The sequence below is a fragment of the Thermobia domestica genome, chromosome 5, assembly GCF_964235325.1.
Source record: "Thermobia domestica chromosome 5, izTheDome1.hap1.1, whole genome shotgun sequence".
In the NCBI taxonomy this organism is placed as follows: Eukaryota; Metazoa; Arthropoda; class Insecta; order Zygentoma; family Lepismatidae; genus Thermobia; species Thermobia domestica.
The window spans coordinates 174,816,505-174,843,144 of record NC_137458.1 but is presented as its reverse complement, the minus strand read 5'-3'; the positions used below and the strand labels follow the sequence as shown (position 1 = coordinate 174,843,144).

Below are 26,640 nucleotides of genomic sequence, written 5' to 3'. Positions count from 1 at the left end.
CTGAACGAGTTATCTATTCTCCACATCGAAGCAGACATCTTGACTGATGATGGAGATATCAACTTTGAAGAATACACGAGTTTGCAGCAACCAAAGTGAGGCGGAATCAGCTTCGTTTATGACTTATGAGTGGTGAATTGAATTTCTTAATACATTACACAATTTTAGATATAGCACACACATAAAATGAATTGTTTTTATTATTGATTTTTATCCTCCGGTTTTTATTTCAGTATGTTCACTAATTTTGTATTAGCCTTAAAATACTTCAAATACTATTTTTCTTTTGAGAAGGGCGCACATTAAGTTTGTGCCTAGGGCACCGACGAAGCTTAATCTGCCACTGGCAAGTAGTGTACATATAAGTGACGCATTCTACAATTTCTACATTGGTAATTTGATGAACTGTTATACAATAAGCATACAGAACATGAATGGCATTATATTCTTTTTCCGTTAAATTAAACAAATAACGTAAAACAACTTAAAATATATCCTTACGTGAATACTAACTAAAACTTTGTTTTGATTTATACATTATAAATTATTGATGTAAAGTTGATTCCACTACAATATATAATTGTCAAACATCTTTGTCTTATGCATATGTACCTCCGTTTCCCTATTTCTCTGTTCCTGTAACAACTTTCTAGTTCCTGTAGAATTCGTATCATTCCTGGCGGGAACTCAAGTAGTTCGTATCTTGAATTAAACTATAGGTTCACGTCTCATACAACCTCGCTTCTGAAAGAGGCTCAACTCAAATCCAACCAATTTATATCGTCCTTTTGTCAGTTAGCGTTCAAGCTTTCAGGGAATGATATTTTTTTTAGTAAAATAAACGATTAACGTGAAATAAATAAATATGAAGAGATACACATACTGGAGTGTGGAATAGGCAGAGAAGGAATTGAAAAGTAGTTCTAAACTGTTACTGAAATATCAGTATATATATGCTTTTTCATGCATATGGTTCCAAGTTCGATTCCCGTTGGACAACACTGAAATGAAAACGCATTATGATGGTCCGGATTCCACTTTAAACTGTAGGTACACGTCTCATACAATCTTGGTGTTGAGAATGGCTCCAAACTTTAAACAAAACAGTATATATTTGTATTGTCGAAGTAAAACAAACCCTGCAGAAGTGTGTTCCGTTTACTTCGATTGCTTTTAACTTCCCCTTTGAAACCACGAAAGTGAAAAAAAGGAACAGGTTATCTTTTTCTCCTACAGTATTACTTGTATTTGTTTTATCAATACGTCTTTCCACGTGAGAGTAAGATGGTTGCCAGGACTTGGATATGTTTACAATAGAACGTACTCTCAAGTGTTTCACGTGGAACACTTGGATACAGACTTCTGCACGTGCCATATGCAGCCAGCCGTCTGTCGAGCCTGAATTGTTCCACTTGGCACGGCCTTCAGAACACATACACATACGTAGCACGAGAATGAACAACATAAAATGTCTATATTAGTCACACTAGCCTCTTCGAAGTTACTGTTAAAGAACTTGCGTAATCTCTGAGGGTCAAGCGGGGCTGTCGCTCTGGGCACTGATAGCAAGAGGGCGCCAAACAAGCAAGAAGAAATTTGCTATATAACTGTATTTTGGCTATAATGTTGGCGGTTAACATCAGTTCTAATTACCCGGAGGGTTTGTTATTGTAGTGGTATTGAAGCAGTCACTGCAAAGCCCGCCAAAATTTGAAAGATCACGTACAAGAATTTCCGTCAAAGTTAAGTCAGTTTCGTAGAACTATTGTGTATAGTGGGACTTTGATGCAATAGTTGAAATGTGAAACGTTCTAAAGTCATAAAAAAAAAAGTAAAACTGAGATAAGGCGGTTTCAGCCTCTACTCGGGGTTACTTTGCACCGGTCCAAAATAGCACTTAAATAGGAAATTATTATTATTGGAACCTCCTGCATTCTAAATTTAGGTAAATTTCCTATTTAGGTAGATGCCGGAATGAATTTCTTGTTGGAAAATAAATTATGAACAGTAGCGGATCCAGAAAAATAGTTTGATAGAGTTTTCATTCATAAAGGCTTTATTTATTTATTTATTTTTATTATTATTATTATTTTTATTATTATTATTATTATTTTTTTTTTTTTTTTTAGAAATCACTAGATTTTGTAAGGATTGAAGCTTATAAGTGTAGGAATTACTAACATTAGATTTTTTTTAAAAAAGAAATCATGCAATTTGGGTGGGCTTCAGCCTGAAAGTCCCAAACCCCGTAAATCTTCCACTGATTAAGGTTGGTATGAAATTCTTAAACATGAGGAATAACCAAGGCAAATCAGTTCACGGGGATTTTTTTTCTGTTCCTGAGTTGGTATTTTTGTGGGGCATATGTGAAACTATTAGAATGTGGTTCCTGTGCCGGTACCATAAAATACATAATTTTCTTTACAAATATTCGTAATTCATACTAAGTATCGATACCGGTATCCTCATTGTAATACCAATATTTGTAGACTGCATCCAATTTTGTGTAGGAAGTGAAATGTATTAATACTTAAGGGAAAACATTGCACGGAAACTTTATGTTCGTATGTTGAACATACATCACACAATCGTCCACTTTTTTCATATCAGTAAAATCTTATACGAAAAGTTTTTCCTAATTTTCGTTATTATGCCTACACTAAAAATAAATAAACAGACCTAAATTTAAAAAAGATGGAAATATTGGGGGGACGAAAACAAATAATGGGGGGGACGAAAACAAATATTGGGGGGGGGACATGTCCCCTGTATCCTCGATGGGATTGACACCCATGTAGAATAGGGGCTTAAGGGGTCAGAGCTTAGCACAGTGAATTTAGTCTTTTTGAAAGTCTGATCACTACCAATATATATATATATATATATATATATATATATATATATATATATATATTGACATATGAAATGCTTCTAATTTGAAGGAATTTATTGGGATCATTTCTCCATCAATTACTTGTATTGCCAGGACATTTTTATGTTGTATTAGTGTCTTTTTTTTAATATGTTAATAATAAGTAACCTTAAATTCAGAACTTTCATTCATTAAAAAGTTAGGGGAAAGTGGTAGAATTCTGCGCACTTAAGGAAAAATCGTTATTTCTCCATTGTTTTTGCAAGCATAACGACATAACTTTGCACAGCCATTGTTTGCTATGTAGTAGACAAGGGAAACACGAAGTTTGAATAAAAGCTTACACCGGTACCCGATAATAGACAAAAAAGACCTGAACTATACATCTGCGCAGACTTACCCAACTAGGTGGGTATTACTGCGTGTAATATGGGATAATTCTGCGCAAAGCGAATGTACGTATGTTTAAAACAAGAAAACATTTTCATAACAAATAACACACACACACACACACACACACACGTGTATATATATATATATATATATATATATATATATATATATATATATATATATATATATATATATAATATGGTGATCAGAAAAATGGAAACACCTGTAGTTGGCAACACGTCAGATTTTCACGGTTAGCTTTCCCGGGGTTTGAGTCCGACTGGAGTCGAACCTCGGTTCAGCTGAACACGCTACAGATGCGAGGATTCGTCCGCTGGGCCGCCTGAATATTACTCCCCCTCCTACTTCACTCCTAGACTAACCCCTCTCCGAACGGATTCCAGGGCTTTGGAGAAAGGAAAGTATTAAAAGTGGAATAAAAGAAACTGCGTGCGCCAAAGAAAATACTTTGCTCCCGATCTTCTTTCATATGACACATGCTGCATGGCTGAAAAAGGAAAATGTTTCTCTAATTTTGATTTTCTGGGAATAGCTGCACTGACTTTCATTGTGCTGTATAATTTATACAAAAAGGAAAATGGTTAGCCAGTAAAATTATTAGAAATTAATTAACGAAGAATATTGCCAAATTACTTATAAAAAGAAAATAATGTTTTAAGTGAAAGTCAGCTCAGCTAGATCCCTATGTAGCAATAATTAGAGCTTTGTTGTTCTGCCTAAATTGAGATTAGAGGTAATCTGAACTTGATTGAATGGAAAAGATAACACTGAATTTGGATAACATTGATAGAATTTTTAATTTATATAAGAAAAATAGCAACAGGTAACAACATCTGATGAAAACATTTGCATTTAAAAAAAATACTTATTCTATTGAACTCTTACTGTAAATGTTATTAATTAAAAAAATGAATTTACTACATGGATCTCGAAATAGCTTTCTAAATTTTGAATGTCTGCAAAGTTACATAATACTGATATGTAATATTAATACAAACGGCATTTTAAACCAAATTACGATTCTTTAATTAAAATTCAAGTTTGTAATAAGATTTTACATTACAAGTTAATTATCATAATTCCATTTGATAAATTTGAATAGTTTTCCTATCGTATACAAATTACTTGTATTGACAATACCAGAATCGAATCTATGAAGAAGCTGATTGATTAGTTTGATCAGTTACTTAAATGACAGAAAACTTTTAGAAAAGTATTGAAGAATAGCAAGATAGAATATTGCTTAAATACGGGTCATGACCTTTAGTTTTGAGAGTTACTTGAAAGAAGATTGACAAGGAAAAGACAGTATAGTGAATGATATATTTTTAGAGTATATAAAATTCAGTTTCATAATTTGCTTTATATTTATGACAGCAAACTAATAATACTAGTTAATACTAATACGAAAATACCATAGTTGTATTTACACACTTCACATAGGTGATTCACACTTGACTAAACATACATTACTATAAATCAATACACAGGAAATTAAATCACAAATCTACTTCTAGAGATCGATCTTTCTTGGCCAATATTTATACTCTACAGTACTTTAGGTCGTCGACGCCTATTTTCTCTAACAACTACCTATAGAAAAAAAAAAAAAACTAAAATAATTTTAAAATTAAACGTAATACTTTATGTTCGCTTACAAACATTCCGTCATATGTATTCCATTTTCTTTACTTCGTACAATAACCAAAAATTATCTGTAATACTTTCTTTCCAACATAATGAAAATGTAGTAGTAGTCTATCAATAACAAAACAAATATTTCTTGTTTAAAAAAAAATCTATTCCTGTCCCTTGAGATACCTTTTATCTTAGCGGACTAAATAATTTAATAGTAACCAATTGTATTCGGAAGTTATTATTTAAAATAATTTATCGTAAGTAAGTTACATTTCGATAATTTTTTTATTATATTAACTAGCAATAAATATGTATAATAACTGATGTTTTCAACCTTCTTAATAAAATAAAGTAAAATGATGTTTTAAAAAAAATAAAGCTAGTTTTCGTGGTGACGAAGATAATGATTTATTCGCCCTGAAACTGCACTCGAATATTTTCATAACTCACTTCAGGATTCTCTCGAAAACACACACAAAAAAAGTATATTGCAAATAAGTTTATCACTGCATGATCAAACTATAAAAATAAAAAAATGAGTAGCGTTTCTGCGAAGTTTGCCACTAGAAATCCCTCAAACATTAATGTTCTTTCGTCACTTCAATCGTGGGCAAATGACTGTTGAGTCAGTAGCAGTCAACATCTGAATAAATGTGCCAAGAAAAGGGAGTAATGTGAAAATGACAACAGAAGTCTCATTACGATCATCTGGACACTTCCAAACTGACCCATATAATACGAATAGTTTGGCGTCCCTTTGGGCGTCTTGTAGTATTCGTGCCAAGAAAGGTTAATATGAATGCAAAGCCAATGTAAAGCATGTATAGATCCTACCTTGTGTTTTAATTTCACACGACACGTAGAATCCTCATGTCCCACTTGGAGTCCGGTGTTAAAGCATCCAGCTGGACCTTGCACTCGCTTTGTAGAGAAGACACAGAGCACCATTTTATACACACACAAACTGTCCATTTCAATACGAGAGAGAGTTCAAAGTATGCAGAAATTTGGTATATCAGCACCTTCGTTGCTACGACACTAACTTAGAGTGTTTATTTCCTGAACATGTTTGTATAATAACGATAAATAAAAATATACATATGTGTGCAAAGACGTTGTGAAGAAATCGTTATTTCTTGTGTTCTCGCTGCACGCTTCCTGTAGCAACTGATTTAGTTTTTAAAATTTTGTCTTTCTCTCTCTTCTGTTAATTTTTGAATTTTCTTCTCTCTGTGTGGGTGTGTTAGTGTGTCCGTTAAAATGGCTTGGGTTTCTCCGCCACCCGAGAACAATAAATTAGCATGGTGACAGCAAGGGTCCTCGGATCTTCAGTGAGATGACCACTGCTCTGGTTTTTAAAGATATTTTCTTCTCTATCCAGACTCCAAACAGAGCACGAGAAAAAAAATACATACAAAGTGAAACAAAAATAAAAATACAAATATATACAAATATATTGCTGTAATTTGTATAAAATTGTGGAACTAACGGAACTTTTGTAAGAACTAACAAGAACTAACGAGGAACTAACGATTCATGTCGAAAAATGTCGAAAGGTTGTTGTGTACGCCAACGTCATTGTGAAGTTAGCCTACCCACACATTTTTGTTTAAGCTGTAATTTGTATAAAATCGCGGAACTAACGGAACTTCTGTAAGAACTAACGGGAACTAACGAGGAACTAACGATTCATGTCGAAAAATGTGAGAAAGTTTGTTGGGTACGCCGACTTCACGTGTGAAGTTAGCCTACCCACACATTTCGTTTATGCTCTAGATTGCATAAAATTGTGGAACTAACGGAACTTTTGTAAGAACTAACGGGAACTAACGAGGAACTAACGATTCATGTCGAAAAATTTGGGGAAGGTTGTTGGGTACGCCAACTTCACATGTGAAGTTAGCCTACCCACACATTTTTTTATGCTCTAGATTGTATAAAATCGTGGAACTAATGGAACTTTTGTAAGAACTAACGGGAACTAACGAGGAACTAACGATTTATGTCGAAAAATGTATGAAAGGTTGTTGGATACGCCAACTTCACATGTGAAGTTGGCCTACCCATTGGCTTTCGTGTATAATTTCTTTAGGATCGCGGAACTAACGATACTTTTGTAAGAACTAACGGGAACTAACGAGGAACTAACGGCTCATGTAGATAAAAGTGGGTAAGCTAATTTGGGTAGGCCAACTTCACAGACCTCACTTATTGGGCCTCTTTTTTAATTGTTGTGACACGCAACGCCGTGGCAATATAAACATTGGCGGGACGAAGATTCCACATGCACTACAAACACACACAACAGTGACTGTATTTCCATGCTCGTACGAAATAGCAGTTCCTACCTGTTTCTGACCTTTAGGTGCTAAAATTCTCACACGTTTTTATACGCTCGAAATACCCATTTCGGCCACATTGAAAATTCTACTTAGGGGAAAATGGTGCTTTTTCATTACTATTTCCAAATTATTGAAGAATAATATCACTGATTCTTCATTGAATCCCTTTATTCTATTCAGTTACTGCCTTAGGTTTCCTTAGGCTTAGGCCCTATTCGTGGATTTCTTTAAAGAAACAGTCTTAACCAGTCCATACTAGCAACTTCGGTATTTCCGTCAAAATTATGGACAATTTGATTTGGTTCAGACATTCATATGCCAAACGCCGGTGATCTATAGGTGTGGTATAAAAAAAATAAATTTGCAACGATAATCACATAGTCCACCAATTCGCGTTCTTGTTCTCGCGAGAACAGCGATTTCCTTCCGAGAATAGCACCGTATTTCCAGTTTTCATCCGTAGACGAATAGCATATTCTGTACAATCCTCCAACTTCTCGAATCGCACATCCACTTTTAACAGCACTGATAACTTCTCTTAGTTAGTTTCGGCATCTATAATGAAAGAGTGACGATATTTTGCCGATCTATTACGTATGCTTGTCATTAACATAAACACTCTTGAGGTGCAGTTCTGCGCATTGCGCAGAATATTCCTTCGATTTTGCGCAGAATAACCACATTCCGCCATTTAACAAAAAAACACGAAAATACGACATATTAAATATTGATTAGCAGTACGAATTGCCATGATTATAATGTTCATTGCACAATATAAATGGAACATAAAAGTAACTACCTAGAAATATATAAAGTATAGACCATACCCCTTAATCTGTTTGAAGAAAATTTAACATCAACAGGGAAGAAATAATTCAAAGGCCACTTACAGCCTAAACATTTAACATAATGGCTTCTCTCCTTTAATGTTAGTTACTAGTAACGGTTCCTTCGTGGCAGCAGCAACCAATCTGTCGTAAAGGATCTCCAAGTTCAAAAAACACGTGTGCTCAGAATTATCCGCCGCGCAGAATTCGACCACCTTCCCCTAAGTAATTACTATAATTTCAAACTGGTAGTAGCCAAACTATATTTTGGATTTTAAATGTAAATATCACCCATATTCTCCAGCTCCATCGATCAATATTGAGAAATTCGCAAAGGAGGCTCATTCTGAATTTCAGTTACATTTTACAATATATAATATATATTTTTTACCGTAAAAGAATCGAAATTAAAATGCTATTTGTGTGATCACATACAGAATAAAATATCAAAAGTTTACAATTATTACTGGAAATTAATGCTCTCACCCATTTAGAACATTTTAAAAGCACATAGTTTGTAATGTATTGAAATTTCACTTCTTGTCGATAGTATGAAACATTAAAAATAGTTGTAAATTTGTATAACTTTTCTAACGAGGGAACCTATCCAAGTGTAACTCTGACTTCGAGTCGAGACTATGGCCGTTGGATACCTTGTCCCAAAAGAACATAACACGAAAAGGGATACATCCTCGATCGCAACCATTGCAAAGATATAAGCGTGAAAAGTTTCAAATCGAGCTCCATACTATACATTACAAAGTCAGATTCCGGGTCAGTTTTTCGGAAACGGTCGGGTAAGGAAACTTAGCGAATACATATCAAATTAGTGTGGGGAGCACAGCACCTTTTGAATAAAAAATTTGTGTCCCCTGGGCACTCGTAGGGTCCCAGGCGGGGTCCAACTCAGAATTTGCAAATGGAACCGGGGGTCAAGTAGCATAATGTATGAAAGCTATTGTTAAATAAAAGAAGATAAAAACAAATCTCAACTCTCTCCAATAACCCTGTGCAAACGGGCAACTGGTCAAAATGTCAATACAACCTACATCAGAAAATCTATGGCCGCGCTTGTAAAACACGTTTAAAGTGCAAGGTATTGAAGTAAAGCAAATTGCTGCAGATTTGCTTTACTTCAAATTTTCACTCTCACGCTTTTTTCCCCTTCTAAGTGATATACATATATAAACGCTGAAAGACGTGTCTTTTAAAATGAGAAGTCCATATACCAAACTTCGTCTCTAACTTTTAGAGAATGCGAGATATGGACCTTTTAAAATAATAATTTCCACTTTGTCGAATTTCCAAAAATCCTTTCTTTGTGGGATCTTACAGCACAAATTCTATACTCTGTCCAAATGTCAAGTTTCTAGCTCGAGCAATTTGGCCTGAACTTTGATCAGTCAGTCAAGACTTGTTGTTAGGCTATACTATGCTTAAGTGTCGGAAGTCTTATAAAACGGCTTTGTCCGTCCGTCTGTCTGTATTAGAGCAAGAACGGTAACATATAGTTTTTTTTTTCAATCTGTTTAGTGTCCAAGAGAGAGGTTCCATCTTCTCCGTTGAAACTCTATTCAAACCGGAAGTGGTTCAAATTAGTTATTTTCGGTTTTAACATTTATCACCATAGAACGAAAACGGTAATAGATAACGTGCTGTTTTGTTGCAAACGATTCAGCGTTTCAAGACAACATAACATGATTATTCGCAACACTCTACCAACATTAGAGATAGTTTAAATTTAGAATTACTTTCAGTTTCAATACGTTCCAATATTTATTGCCATAGAACAAAAACAGTAAGGGATAACGGCCTGGATTCTACATTCGAGGAACAAGTTCTACCTTTGATCTTATTACCCTATTGCAACCAGTACTTATAGAAGCACTACTTCGAGTATTGAATTCGCATAGTTTGGAAGTCTTAGTTTCATGCCGTGAACGATACTCAGACGCTGTTTTGTATATAGATTATTTGGACTATATATTTCTATCATGGCCTTCCTCTAGATATTTTCCTTCTGCCATTCCTTCCATAGGTAATAGCATGATTCTTCCATATGTCAAAATGTTTCCAATCATCCTCTCTCTTCTTTTCAAAATATTCTTCAGTATACTCCTTTCTTCTCGTCCCATTTCCAATGCCTCTCATTTAACACCTTTTCCACTCATTTATTGTTCAACATTCTTCTATAGAACCACATTTTGAAGGCTTCCCTTCTCCTTTTTCGTCTTCAAGAATCCATGCCTCACATCTGTGCAATATCATACTCCACACACATGCTTCTATCAACCTTTTCTTCAGTTCTGTGTGGATACTTCCTGTTTTCAAGTTTTTTTTTTAAATACCTTTTTCACCTGAGCTATTCTTGATTTTGCTTATTTCCTATTAGATCTATCACTTGTTATATTATTTTCGGAGGGCACAGTGGCTCAGTGTGGTAGATCGAACACAAATTTTATTGATTTTAATATGAAGTTTGGAGCCCTGATTAATGTCCATGGAAGATTTGGCAACAGTGTAATCATTGTTTGATGTTATTTTTACTCTAGCTTGTCATCTTTCAGCGTCCTGCCATCACTGAATAATCCTTTAAATGCCAGGCCGTACTACATTGTAATCATTCTGTTAGAGTACCTGAGAAACCTCCCGTTCTCTATCTTCTTGTGGCAATCCAGATAGGAAGAAATAGGATGGAGCCTCTAAGTTCTGTACTGATCATATGCGCTTCACATGAGAAAGATAAGATTGATATGTTCTTGCTGGTAAAAGACGCTTATGTTGTTTCAAGGGCGGGAGAACATCGTAGTAGATTTTCAAAGCATACCGTATGTTTGCTCTCCGACGCTCATATACAAATTATTATGAAGCGAAAAATAAAACTCTTTTTAATGCACTTTACAGTTTCAGAATTTAATAGCACTTGATGTATGTTTACGTAGCTTTTCTTTTTTCAATTCAGACATTAAGGAACGAACTAATTTTCTTGAAATCTTGTACAGTGTTACTCTTGTACGTAATTTAGATCGATAATTACGGTATAAAATGCAAATAAGTAAAGAGAAGAGTAAAATACGGATAAATAAGATTTCAAATTTTACAAAGAAATGCGTAAAAATAAACATAGTTATTTCGTAAAGTACTTTTTCAGATAGTTGCTTTACAATGTTAGATTTATCTAATTGTAATTTGTTTCGGAACCTTCGTTTTTTTTTCTTCTTCTTCTGAATCTTAGAGAAATTTCTACTGTTTTTGATTACATTCGTAAACTGAATTCCGCTTACTGATTACATTCGTAAACTGAATTCCGCTTACGGCAATAAATGCTTTATTTGTCTCTTGAATCCCAAACACGTTCAATGTGTTCTGCAATTATTTTGAACGTAGTATTAGAACCAATTCTGTATCCATTCAGACCAGTAATTTAAAGGGCCAACCTTGTATCTTTCTATATTATTGTATTTCTTAAAATGCTTGAATTGAATAATCTTCATTCTCTTAGTAAATAGTATTGGAATTTAGCATTTGTAGTAACATATTTTTCCTCGTTGTTTTTCCGATGATTATATTCTGTTAAAAGCAATCCGTGTGTGTTTATTTTCGATTATATGCTGTAATAAGAAAAGTTATGTACAGACAATATCCTATCCGTAGATAGTGATCACTTAACATAGAGATACGAATGTTATTAAGCCTAATTTCAACAAATCTTATTTTCCTGTCCAGAATTCCTTTATTCATAAAATATTTAAGTATTTTATGAATAATCTCCTATATGTGAGCGTTTCCAAACTACTGTAATATTTGAGTCTAATTAATACTAATTATTTTTGTATATTATAGGTGTTTGTCCTGCGAAAGCGTGCGACTCACAGAATTCCAAGGCCCGGAACGAGATTTTATATTTGTTCACTCTCCACGAAGACTGTTGTCTACAAAGGTCAGCTAACATCCGATCAATTATGGACGTATTTTCCGGATTTGAAGGTAAGTCTTGCATCTATTGTTAGGACATTAAAAATATTACACACACTAATTCAGTAACTTAGGATGATTTCAGAATCAGATCTACTTCACTAAACTATTTGGCCCCCTACTTTTTGTTTCGAAGGCTTACATATTGTGATCCATGCACCAGTATATCATACCAACTTCTAACTTTTAGGGTTGATATTGTAGCATTCCTGAAAAGTAGCATGAGGCATTAAATAACCAAGTATGCGTTTGAAAGTATGAGATAGGACTGTGCGATATCCAGATTTGGACATCGAAAGTCTGTATCAACGTAATATCGAAACTTGATTGAAATATTGAAAAACATCAAAATATCGAAACTATCAAAATGTTGCAATATCGAAAATGTCTATGGTAAACCAAGTTTATCTTTTGAGAAGTTTTAATACGAATAATAATAAGCCCAGAGAGAGAAAGATGTTTTTCTCTTGTGTAGAGAAAGAAAAATACATATGGTGTAAGTAGGGGATCCAAGGCTTTACCTTGGATTTTGCAACTGCGACCAAGCGAAGAACACCTGCTGACCTTACGTGTACTCTTGAAATGACAGTAGGGCATTAACTAGCGAGAGAGAGAGAACAAAAACACTTGTGCATTGTAAGTTATCAACAAAACAAAATAGCGTAAGTACATAAAATATGCTATTAGCTTTTGTCGACGACAGCATTTATCACATAACAACGGGAGAGTGTGAGACCATTCATGGCCAAGTTCCTAACACTTTTTCTTTCTCTATGTATGATTCTGCGTTCAATCGTCAGGTCGATACTTGCTCTGGATAAATAAACCGAGTGTGGTTCGGATCTCACTTTAACTAGGTCGTCGTATCTTTTTAGCTTTAGTAGTGAAAAGGGGCGTTCAACTGCAATCAATAAATTAATAAAACCGAAAGAAATCCAGCAGTGAAAGCATTTTAAAAATTGTTTCCTATATAATTTCAAATTGCAGAATTATAATGAACACTATGCAATAGCGTAGCTAGAAACTCTAGAGGGTGCTTCACACACACAAGCGAGCATGCACATATTGGCGCGGAATTTTCGGTCGGTAGGTCGTCATTGGAGACTAAGTATTGTAGTTTGGTGATATGGATTTGCATAAATGAGATCTGCGCGAGAAAAAATGGAGAAAACCCTGAAATTTCGTACCCTGCATGTACTGTATATAAGCTAAACAGGAGCTCAGTGATATTAAAAAAAATAAAACATCTAAATTATTCTTTTTTAATGTTTTCTATTTTCACCTGCAGATAGTCAATTTTGATGCATAATTTACAGAAAACAGCTGGAAAAGACGAAGAATGTAACATACTACTACTTTGCTGAAATCTTACAAGGGGTTAGAACGGATTAAATATGAAATGGATTCTGGGAAGTAACTGTAGAATACTGTTTTTATATATATATGCTTGTCTCCTCCCACACGATAGATAATCTATACCTATCATTCTGATAAGGGAGGTTAAGTGGCACATCCTGCTCGCCTCTGGTTTTCCTCAAGGGTATGACTAGTACATTATGAGTACGCCGTATATTCGTAACATTGGCAGTCTTATCCTCAGTCCTTATCTGGACATTTACTGAGTACCGATCTTCCAACGCGGTAACACGCGTCTCCATACTGTCAGAACAACGCAGTGTTCTTATTGATACCCAATTACCTTGGCGTGCTAGGTTTCCGAATCGAACATTCCTTTAATACGTGGGTACACAATAGGCCAGCGAATGGTCGCTAGCCAGACTTTGGCGATGATCATAGTGTAGCTGTGTAAAGGTCTATAGTGAGCACGAGATATGCCAAAACAGACATCTGTACAGCCGGTTAGCTGCCCGAATACCTGCTGTTAGGGCCGCATGGGGTTGTTATGCGTACTATTTTAAAGCGAGTACTGTTGAACACACTATATAACATAATAAAGATGTCTCGATTATGATCACTTACTTATTATATTGTTACTTCTGCACCAACTTTCGGCAGATCCATGAATTCGTAATGGATGTTCTTAAGTACTTTCCATCAATGTATATTCCTTAATTTCACAGAAATTTATATAACTAAATCTTCATACGCATTGTTTACTCCATAATACGTAATTGCATATTTTTTGTCATATTTTAAAATGATCGTTCATAGTTTGTGGACGTGCGAACATCGAATTGAAGTATAGACGTTGTTCAGATCCCACGTAAATGGTGTTATCCTTCGTAACGTCGATGTTTCGTAGGAAGAACAACAACAATAAAATAAAACAAGTCGATGTAATTGTGTACAATTACTGTATAGTGTATTACTTAGATTTAGCTGATTATTCCTAACTCATTTCAAATACACAATGTTATATATCATCGTATAGTAAAACTCTCGCATAAACTGTAGTTGACAATTTTGTTGAAAAAAAAAATGCTTTCCTCTACCTGAACTTTCAGTGCTAGAAGAATATATCATATTTTCTTCGAATAGTTTGCTTCAGAGAAAGCGGCCCATAAGATGAACAGCAAAAGCACCGTGAAGTACATGTTTGTCGAGTAATTAGAGCACGTTTCAACATATTCTGTCAAACAGTCGAGTAGTGGAATTCAGCAGTGCTACACGCTACATAGTAACTCGGGTATATTTTCAGCATGGAGCAGATAACTGCAATGAACTTTTGTCTGAAACGAAAAAAATCTATTAGGAAAGCCCATGACTTGCTACAGAATACTCATGGGCATAAAGTATTATTCAGCTCAAGCACATTTGAGTGTCATAGATGTTTTCGTGAGAATAGGAAGTCTTGTGGAGAATGACGACAAAACAGGACGTCCAAGCACACGAGAAGATGACAAAACTGTGGACTCTGTGAAAAACCATCTTCCTGACGATTGTCTGAGCCTCCGAGAAATCAGCAATATCTTCGACATTAATACATAGACCACTAGCTTATAATCGACAGAGATCTGAGAAAACACAAGTTGTGCGTCCGTTTTGTAACACATTCTGAATGTTGAACAGAAGAAGCAGTAAGTATCAAATTGCAAAGACTTTGTCATGGCAGTGGATTCCCCGCCAAATTTCCTCAAAACCATTGCCATCGTTAATGAAACATGGTGTCCAAGTACGATCGCCTTACCAATTGACAGTCCTTGGCGTGGATGCCAGTCCAGAGAAGCTGAGACCAACCTCCTCCTTTGTGGTGATATTCACGTAAACCCTGGCCCACCCCGTCCAGATTACACCAGTGCTTTCAACATATATTACCAAAATATCCGTAGTATTAAGAACAAATTACTTGAGTGCTCGTTGAACCTAGGCGAGATAATGGAACTGGATTGTTTTGCAGTGACCGAATCGTGGCTGAATGAATCAGTTAACGACAGTGAAATTAATTTTTCTAATAATTTCTCCAGTTACCGTAAAGACCGCGTAACTCGTGGAGGTGGAGTGATGATTTGTGTAAATAATAAGTGAAAGAGCAAGAGAAGACTGGATCTCGAACGGGATTGTGAACTGATTCGGGTGGAAGTTTTTATTCCAAAGCGTCGCTCTGTGTTTATTGGGTGCTTCTATAAACCGCACAAGAACACTCCCCAACACATCTTAGAAGCTTGCCACTCACTGTTACATGCGCTGTCACACAATGACGTCGTCCTATTGGGTGATTTCAACCTTTCCATCAAGTAGCAGGATAGCAAGCATGGCATCGCTAAAGATGGAAACGATAGTTATTTCATGGACAATTTTATTCATGGACTTGGTCTAGGTGAACATAATATGCATAATACCCGCAAAAATAGCAATCTTGACTATATTCTCTCTAACTTAGAACCTCGTTGTGTTGTTCCATACAGAAATCTTTTTCCCTCGGATCACGATTCCTTGGATGTTTCGATTTCCTCCCCTCCGCTACTACAAACCAGCCCCTCAAAAGTAGGTCACAACTTCTTTGGAAGAAAGCCCCCTGGGGTGATATCTGCCGGGCTATTGAACTGTTTTCTTGGTGTTTGTTAGAGGTAGGAACTGTTGACGACGCTGTGGACTTATTTACATCTGTTGTCCACTCAGCCATAAAGGACTTTGTGCCGGTGAAAGCATCAAAATCGAACAGATTTCCGGTCTGGTACGACAGTGAATTTCGTGAACTTCTTAAAAAGCTTGTCTGGACTCTATGGAAATCACATCCGAATGACTACAGATACAAAAATTTTGCTAAAATTAGAAGCCTTGCCAAGAAGGTACAGCGGCATAAGTATTTTGAATACATAAACTCAATTGGTGATTTTACTGTTGGCAACCCTAAACTCTTTTTGTCTGTAATTAAATCTAGATCAAAATTTCCGGGCGTACCAGCAACAGTTCAAGATGAAAATACTGAAGCGAGTGATGATCAAAGACCCGACCTCTTTAATAACTATTTCTGCAAAACATTTACTTCCCTTCCCTCTACAACCCATCTTCTCCCTCTCCACCCTATCTGTTCGGGCACCTCTCCACCCCGGGCGAAGTTCTGGCTCACTTGCAATCGTTATCTCCACATAGATCACTTGGACCTGATAACATTGGTCCTCTCTTTCTCAACAAAACTGCTTCAGTTATTGCGGTTCCTTTATCAACTTTATTCAATAGATGCTTCAAGGAAGGGTATTATCCCACCAGTTGGAAACTAGCTCACGTGACCCTAATATATAAATCAGGACTTAGAGATCATGTATCCTCCTATAGGCCAATATCTCTTCTTCCTGTAATATCAATTATCTGTGAAAAAACAATCAAAGACAGGCTACTTAAATTCACTTCACCTTACATCCACAGTTCTCAGCGTGGCTTTCTACCGAAAAGCTCAAGTCTTACAAACTTAAGTACTCTTCTTTCCTGTGCAGTCAAATGTATGAATAACAATACTCAGTTAGATGTTATCTACTTTGATCTCTCGAAGGCCTTTGATTCTGTCAGTCACATTCATCTTCTTCATAAGCTGTCCAATAGATTCAATGTACATGGCAAATTTCTCTCTTTAATCACCAGCTACTTGAAGGACCGTAAACAGAGAGTTGTTCTTTCAGGGGCGACTTCTAACCCCCAACCCGTGATCTCAGGGGAGTGTACTTGGGCCTCTACTATTTATCCTATATATGGATGATCTCTACACGCACTTGTCAGCTCAACCTAGTGGCCTTCTGCTTTTTGCTGACGATTGTAAGTTATACAGAGAAATATCGTGTCTCCATGACACAATTGCTCTACAGGAAGACTTAAATTACCTTATAGGCTGGTGTGAAATGGGGCACTTGAAACTCAACACTAAGAAATGTGACAGTATTACTATTGCTTTGAAAAAGTCTCCTGTTCCCTCCACATACCATGTCAATGATTCCCCTATCACACATTCCCCTATCATGCTAGTCATAATGATCTTGGTTTCATCTTTGATTCAAAACTCACATTCTCTGATCACATCTCCTCAATACTTAAGAATTCAATGCGCATGTTGGTATTTCTTTATCGATTCACTGAACTACGCACTGTTTCGTCATTAGCAACGTTTAATAAAACTTGAATAGCGCCCAAGATCGAATACTGCTCTCCCATATGGGCCATGGCGGCACCTAGACATCTCTCCAGACTTGATTTTATTCTTAATTTCTTTATCGCTATAGTCCGTTTTCGTGTTCCTGCACTTCGGATATTATGTAAGAAGGAACTCTTGCGAAATCTTAATATCCAGACTCCGGAAGCACGCAGAATTCTCTCTGATCTGAAATATCTTCATGAAGTAGTTAATGGAAACTTAAGATCGGAAATATTACTTCAGGAACTATCCTTGTGTGTCCCTTCCCGCATCACCGGAATACTCACCTGTTCCATCTTGCCCGTCCTAGGTTGGCAATTATACAGAGGTCTCTTTTTTTGCAGAATACCAAACTATTATAATCAAGTAACAACTGATGTGGGCATTTTTTCAAGCTACTCGGTGTTTGAAAGAGCAATTAAACGAGTTTTGACGGAATAATATTACTTTTACCCTCTTTTTTTGACACTGTTCTATGTTGTTGTTGTTGCTATTGTCTTGTTTTTTCTTTCTTTTGTTAACATTTCCCTGTGTAAAATGCAATGTTATGCTGTATCTGGGAATTTGTTCAATAAATAAATAAATAAATATTGACATGGAGAAGTCACGTGTTAGTATTTTAGTTCCGTTTTTACAAGCAAGGATCTCATACACCATGAATTTTTTTTTTTTGAAGGCCAGTCTGTCAATGACAGCTTCTATCTGGAGATCATGAAGCGACTTCTCCAGCAAATGATCCATGTTAAGCCACAATTAATCAACAGTTGGAGTCTTCTCCACCACAATGACTCTTCACATAGCTGTAACACTGTCAGGCAGTTTTAGGCCAAGAAATAGATCCTAGATCCTGTTATCGACCATCTCAATAGTTGTGAAATTTGGCTTCAGTGACTACTCTGTTTCCGAATTTGAGACTCCATTTCAGGGAAAACATGCTCGAAGGCGTGGAGGCTATAAAGACAGCTGTGATGAGGACATCCAATAATACTTCTCTAGCAGCTTCCAGTCGCTGTGCAGACAAGTAAAATTGAATATAAAGGAAGTGACTTCATAGAAAGTTGAAGAGAAAGTTCTTGCAGATAATAGTTGGTCGTTGTAATCCTTTTGTAGGCGCTGATTTCTTAATAATTCTTCATTGTTGCTTTGAGACTGTTGAAATATATTTGCATTTCATAACACACAAGATTATGTGAATTAAACAACTACAACAAATTCGTTGAATGAACATGAGTATATGTGGATTAATGCGATATTATAACGTAACACACGTGGCTACTACTGATTTCTTGGTGTCCTGTTTTACTCACACACTCTCACCCTGCTGGGAGGAAATAGTATTAGTTTTTATGTTGCTGCCTAATCAATTACTTACAGTCGTTAGTTTTTATTGAGAAGAAGGCTCAGTTCTGAACAATAGTTTTCACGTTACGCAACCAGTCCGAGAATGTTTGTCCTACTGTGTATACCGCTGTTTGTGGAAATTATACCACCAGGAGACAAGTGTGAGTAGAATGAAATTTACACCAGATTCGATATGCTACACGACTAAGTATAAATGATTAAATTTCGGAAGTACACATCTTTAATTTTGATAAATCAGTTAGGCGTTATAACCACTATGTGTTGCAGTCAGAACCTCTGTACGTTGTGGCACCGATCCACTCTGTCGTTGGATGTGCTATTGATGAATCGCTTGTCACACTGCTTGTATGAGAGTCCTGACAATACATCGACATTGTCTGCTGAAGCATCGTGACAAAGATTTCTACATACCTTATTCCACACATGGGGTTTCTCATTCCAAGATACAAGTGACCAAACATTGTCTTGCAGAAGTATGGGGTTCGTAGTTATCTGAAAGAAAGGTATGACTTCGGGTTTTTAGAACATTCTTGATATGGTCAACTGGTTTGGTTTTCTTAAAAGCATAGTAGCCGGGTTTACGTGTTGGACCCCAAAACAGACTATGGCACCTGCCATTTGGTGGCTACTTCACACTGGCAAATTGCAGTCACTGTAGGATGAGTTGAAGCGGCATGTGTTTCTTTGTCAACTGAAACCGACATTAAAGATACGCGTGCCACCAGTTCAGCATTCAGCATGCAAGTCTACACTGTTATCATGTGAAGCTAACACTCGAATCAACGCTATGCGGTCTCTCACGGCTATTCGGCCAAGACGTCTCTGTTTGTCATTCCATGATGTAGTCAACACTATATAATCTGCTGCCATATCGTCAGTCCATATAATTCAGTTTTGTCCGTTGGTTCCACACAGTTACCAGTAACACGCCATGTGCAGTCACCATTGCATAGTACACAGACTGCATTCTCGTACGGAGACCATTCATCCCTATTTAAACTCAGTCGTCTGTTTATATTACGCCCTTTGACGTCGACGAGGTTGTGAAGCTGGCTTATATATTTTCTATTCGTTTCTTCATAATCCACCACCTAAATGCTGCATAAACTATCCTTGCATGACACTGCCCCGATCACCGAACCAAGGGCACTGCTGGACTCATCTCACTGAAGCTGTAGTCGTTCTTACGTAATACCGTACGGTACAAGTACTGCGAGTTTGGACGCGTTGTGGCGATTTCTTTTTGGTGTTCCATTTTTTTTTCCGAACATTAGTATAATACGAAATCAGATTTAATATCACTAGCGATGCTTGAACAAAATGAAAGAACAACGATACAGGAACGCCATTTCAGATTTTACTTGTGGGGAGGCAAGATTCCCCACCGATATGTGGAGTTCCACAGTTTTTTAGTATATTACTATACTATTGATTGATATATAGACCTACATTTTTAATTTAATAACTTCAAACAACTTTAAAACAAACATTCAATAGAAATATTTTAAGTAATATTTTCCGAGTTCTTAAACTTTCAAATCAGACGAAAACCACAAAGGAAAAGTCACTTTTTCGAAAAATCTTCAGTTAAAGTATATGCTAAAGATTTGTTGAATGTACAGAGGTGTATATACCAGTTGCCTACCTAATGAGTCTTTTACATACGTAAGAATAAGTAAATAAATCCAATAAAAATGTGTTGCGAAACTTCCACTAAATAAATATTAAATGTAGGGCAATGTAGAGAAAACTTAATAAAAATAAATAAGTTTCGAAAATAACCAGTTGCTATTTTATAAATCAAATATTATAGGATATTTAGTTTAGAAGATCAGCAACATACATAAAACAGTTAAATGTAGTGTTGTCATTGTATTATTCTCTAGAAACTGAGACTGGTATTATATAGTAAGACTTCCATTAATCATCTTAGTTGAATTGAATTTCTTTAATACAATGATTTATTGTACAATCTATGTATGTAAAATATTTCTTTCCCGTATTATTGATTTTTCATTTATTTTCTGGAGTACAATAAAAAAATAAGTTCGAATCAAATCAAATAGATAAATGTGTATTTGAATTGTATTTACAATCGTTGATAGCTTTTACTCTATCACTTACGTAATATATGCAACTGATATTAGGGAAGTGCTGGTGACGTCTTCACTTATTTATTTATACACCACACAAATATCTTTAAGGCCATACCGTTTTGATATTAGCTTATATAACTTGAAATGAGATCTAACAATCCTCACGTTCTGGAACTATCCATAAAATATTTTGAAGGTGGTTATGCCGATTTAGATGCTGGCAAAATTTGTTACATCGATGAACTGTGTAATATCAGAAGTTAATTTTACATTGTCTATAAGTTAACAGGTTTTTAAAACTTAGTGTTCTGATCTACTTGATCTGTTTTATCTTTGTAGAATCCTAACTATGATACTTATCTTGCATTAGTACACACCCGATTCTCGACCAACACATTCCCAAGTTGGGAAAGAGCTCATCCTTTGCGGTAAGTAAGCTTCTCTTAAGTGTGTGTTGATTTTGGTGAAATAGTTTTTAAGACTTTTTTGTTCTTTTTTAATAGAGGTTCTCAGTTTGACCTATATGTATGTATATTTGTAGATATGTTCGTAGATAGATATGTTTATAGATTATACAGAGAACCGTTAGTCATATTGCGATGCGATTTCCGCTAAGCTGTTCCCAAGGAATGTTCATAGGTATAAAATATTTGAAAATTTGTATTAATTAATTTACTTTAAAAAATCAAATAATTCCTCCAACGATTGATGAAAAAATAATCCTAAAATATGCTGCAACCAGATAATCAACTAAGTAAGGAGGGTTGCGTATAACCAATGTTTGAAGAGCATTTTTGAAGCTAGGTTTTTCAAGTAATTCTACACTTTGGTGATGGATGTTTATTGGCGATATCATGACTGCTTACATGGTCAGTCTTGCTCAACATTTGCCAGAATACTATTCACTTTTTCTGCGATTGGTCGCTTACTGCGATGAGCATCTTGGATATCGAGATTTCAAGAACGAAAGCGTATGAACCATCTCTTGATTATTGCTTTCGACATGGACGGCGATTAGGGGGCAAAGGAGGGCAGTTGCCCCCCACTTTTTTGAAGTGACCTATTAATGTATATACTTTCATTTTTAAATGTACAGTTATTGTATATGTTACTAGTCATAGAATAAAAATGATACCATATAATATTTGCCGTTGCGTGAGTACGTACTGGTTGACTTCCAGTGGAGAAAGCTGCAGGAATTCGGTTTTAATTGCCACGGAAAGAGTGACATAACTAGGGGGGCAAACGGGGCTTGTACCCCGAGCGCCGGATCGGGATGGCTCAAAATTGGGCAAATATTTGGGAGAGCGTTTTGGTTTGGTTGGCCAGGCGGACGCTAAGGCGGGTTCTTGCCCCGGGTGACAGCTAGCGTAGTTGCGTTGCTGCACGAAAAGTGGCCCAAAAATTAACCTATTGGAGCGCTACAATTCCAGCGTACTTTTATTTCTTCTTACAAGGGCCCGATATGTTAGTCAGCTGCTTTGAAACTAATGGAGATAACCTTTCGGAAAAAAAGTAATTCTTTAATTGCACATAAATTGACAGTTCCTAAAATGTCTTTTCTTCTTTCTAATAGTAAGGAATACAGAGTATTGATTAAAAAGAGAGTAATAAGAAACAACTTCTACCTTTTCCATTCTTCAGTGTAATATACGAGTGAAGTGGTGTGTTTAGGGGTGTACGAGTGTATATACTGTACAATTAAATTTAGTGAATTCAACATAATTCTAGGTTTTAGGATTATTTTGTATAACTGGAGTGTGGAGTGATTCTAAGTATTGTTGAGTTTTCCAAGAAAGTGAAAACTGCGCCTAATGGCAACGAACATGTATTGTAGAATTTACAATAAAAGTTGTTCATTAATCCCCAGTTTCAATATAACTTTTGCGAAACAAGCCTCATTATTCATTACTATCACTAATATTATCTTTTCTATTTATTTCTTTTACAAATTTGTTATTAAATAGCTTGATTACACAATTTTCCGGGACGAATTTTTAAGATGTTCATGAGCAAGGAATCAAATGTCTTGTTACACTTTTGTTGTTTAAGAGTACAAAGGACTAGTATCTACTTGCGTTGCTCTTGTCAATTTACTTAATAAAATATGAAATACGATATGCGGTATTTTAACTGAAAAAGATAGTATCCTATTAGTTATACAACCTTTTTATACAACCTTTCGTCAAACAAAGTGTTAGAAACAATCAGGAAAACTAACAATGATATACAAATATTCAGATCATGTCTTGCCTTCCCTCCACTTTCAACGTCCAGTCGCCATCACTGGCTTTCAATAATGTATCTTGGCCATGAACAATACATTCTTCACGGACCTGCACAGCATTTGCGCCTTTATCGGAATAAATTTGTAAAATATGCTGCAACTTTGCTGATACTCACGTCTGGTTATAAGAATTCCAATTGTATTCACATGTCCACTAGCTTCAACTGTCAAATGACGTTAAGCCGGACCCCCTGCGACTTGTATCCTGCAATTTGTAAAACTAACGCCATCTCGTGCACAAAAGGCTCACTACTTTTTAGACTACATATTTGCAAGAAGCTAGTCTCCTACCTTTAGTTTAGATGTGTTAACTAAACCAGTGATTCTCAATCGAAGTGTCGCGACACACTGGTGTGTCACGCAGTCCACTAAGGTGTGGCGCGAAATTTTAGAATTTTAAAATCCTGAAGAACTTATCCTGTAGTTAAAATCGAGACACTGTACCAGTCAACACCTCCAGCGGTAGCAATAATGCTCAGTGCTATATAGAGTCGTCATAAAAACTAATTGGTTTCACTATTATAATAGATATTATTATTATTATTATTATTATTATTATTATTATTATTATTATTATTATTATTATTATTATTTATAATACCAAACAAATGTGTCGCGATGTCCTGGACGTTCAGTAAAGTGTGTCGTCAGTCAAAAAAGGCTGTGAAATACTGAACTAAATTATTGGGTGAAAATGCTGAAAAATTAAACTTTTGTTAGGCAAATAGGTAAATCTTTGTCAGGGAAAATCAAGAAAAATAGCTTACAAAAGTCAGTGGGAACCCTGTCTATATATTGAACGAAAATATACAATGCTACACTTACTGTTTAGTGTAACAAATTGAAGACTCTAGTACGACAAACATCCACAGATGTTCAGTGAGACGGACGGGGCACTACACATCCACGTACTTATTCGAAATATATCATGATCATAGTATCCGATATTAAAGTATTATATATCTACGTTGCCCCGTCCGTCTCACCTTGGTTATTACTGCTGCAGAGACCTGCAAAATTTGGATGTTTGTGATGCTGAAGCGTTCGTAATTTACAACTCTGAACAATAAATGTGGTGGTATTGTGTTTTCGTTTAATGTAGAACTGAAATTTATAATAACCTGATGTAGTGCTATTTGAGGAAACACAGCCTTATGTTGGGTTGAAACACTGTTAATCTGGTAGTGTTGTAGAGTACTTCAATGTCCCCTTGCTGTTGTTTGCATAACGCATTTTATTATTATTATTATTATTATTATTATTATTATTATTATTATTATTATTATTATTATTATTATTATTATTATTATTATTATTATTATTATTATTTAGTTTGAAAGTTACAAGGGCGTTTCAAGATGATGGTCCACCGGATACATAAGATCGAGGCGAAGTGGCAGCAAGAACTAGACTGTGAAATAAAGAAATCATCATCATCTCAGATCAGGAAGTTTTCCACCCTTCTGTATCCTGGGCCAGACTTTTTTTTTTTACTTCCTTGTATCTTGTATTATTTGGGCGGTATATTTCAATCGCAGCCTTCTTCTATTTTTTTGCAATTCCTTCCATAGCTACTCTTAACCAGGTTCTGCCATGTCTCATGATGTGTCCAATCATCCCATCTCGTTCTTTTCGAAATATTCTTCAATACTTCTTTTGCCTCCTACCATCTCCAGTATTATTTCATTTGATCCCTTGTCCATTCATTTAATTTTCATCGTTCTTCTATAGCACTACATTTTAAATGCTTTCATTCTCCGGTTTTCCTGCCGCGGTGCCTCAGTGATAGAGCGTTCACCTCTGGCGCATGGGTTCCTTGGTTCGATCCCGGCTCGCGCCAAGTGTTCTTTGTGGTGGATAAACACCGTGTGCGTGGATTTTCTCGGGGTTCTCCCGTTTCCTCCAACTTCCTCCATTCCACCATTTTATTCATTTCTCATCATCATCTCCTTTAGCTCAGCCAGCATAACCGCGAGATGTAGAACTTAAAGATTTCATTTCATTTTCTCCAGTTTTCCCCTTCTAGTGTCCATGTCTCATTCATCCAATGCCACACTCTACACACATGCTTTCGTCAGCCTTTCCTTCAGTTCTTTTTCGATGCTTCCAGGTAGAAGCTTCTGTTTTTTCAAATGCCTTCGCCTGAGTTATTTTGGATCTTAACATCTTATTTGCATCTGTTATCGCTCGTTATTTTACTCCCTCAGTAATACAATTTCTCAACTTCTTTCACCAAGTGATCTATTTTCATCTTCATTTTTCTTCTTTGTTTTCTAAGATAAAGACAAGAACTAAAAATGATCTGCGTCATGCAACACAAGACAATCTTTATACCTATAAGAATTGTCTTTGATGGTTGAAGGCCTACGATTTTATGTGCTTTCACATATTCTATCTTCTGCATTTTAATATATTTTATCGCATCCACAATGTAACCTCAGGTACATTTCATGTCTTTAACGTAGGCGAGAAGGAAATTAATTTCCTACCTCTGTGCTGCAAGAGCTTTATAATGAAATTTTCCTGAATTCACGTTTCTTTTCTGAATGGAAGTGCGATTATAGCGTTCTGCGAAATGCAATATTACTTTCTCTGTAATACGAGAAATGTAGTGGGAGGAGGAGGAGGATAGAGGTGCCTATGAACAGAATTGAATTTGATGAAACAGAAATTCGCCGTCATTTTAATGAAGCTCCAAGGTAACTTAAGATCGAATTTGCTTCTGTGCAGCACTTGTATCATAGCAATATGATACAAATGCGACTTCAAGCTACCATCTTCTATCATTTGTGGACTATTATTTAACACATACATGTCACACACATACACACACACACACACACGCATATACAGGGTATATCTTTAATGATGGGTCAAACTTCAAGGAATGATGATGAATGACAAAAGAAGTGATTTAAGATAAGAAGTTGTTATCCGAAAATGTGCCAGTTCTGAGTTATAGCCAGCCGAAAATGTACCAAAATAGAACAAATATGAATAGAACTAGAGAACGAATTGTCGGAGAAAGGTCGGATCAAAGGAAATAGTACATTATTTGACCTGGAGATTCGATTCACGTACAAATCAATGAGAAACAGTGGCGGCGCAAGGAGGGGTTCATATGACAACACTGTTTGGGATCGGAGACATTGGGTAAAACGTACCGGGCTGATGGAAAAGGACACAAAAAGCAATTCGAGAGACGGATCTCTATTTTGGAAATGCACCAATCCCGAGCTATAG

General features: G+C 35.9%; 1 protein-coding gene across 1 annotated transcript in view; it reads left to right on the top strand.

The window, feature by feature from the left end:
* The window catches only part of LOC145686289 (uncharacterized), a 310,924-nt gene that overhangs the window by 131,290 nt on the left and 152,994 nt on the right, over positions 1 to 26,640 (top strand). Inside the window, exons 6-7 of the mRNA XM_081759425.1 lie at positions 11,937 to 12,080; positions 21,450 to 21,538. Of these exons, the coding sequence (XP_081615551.1) occupies positions 11,937 to 12,080; positions 21,450 to 21,538 (233 nt within the window). The remainder of the gene's footprint in view (positions 1 to 11,936; positions 12,081 to 21,449; positions 21,539 to 26,640) is intronic.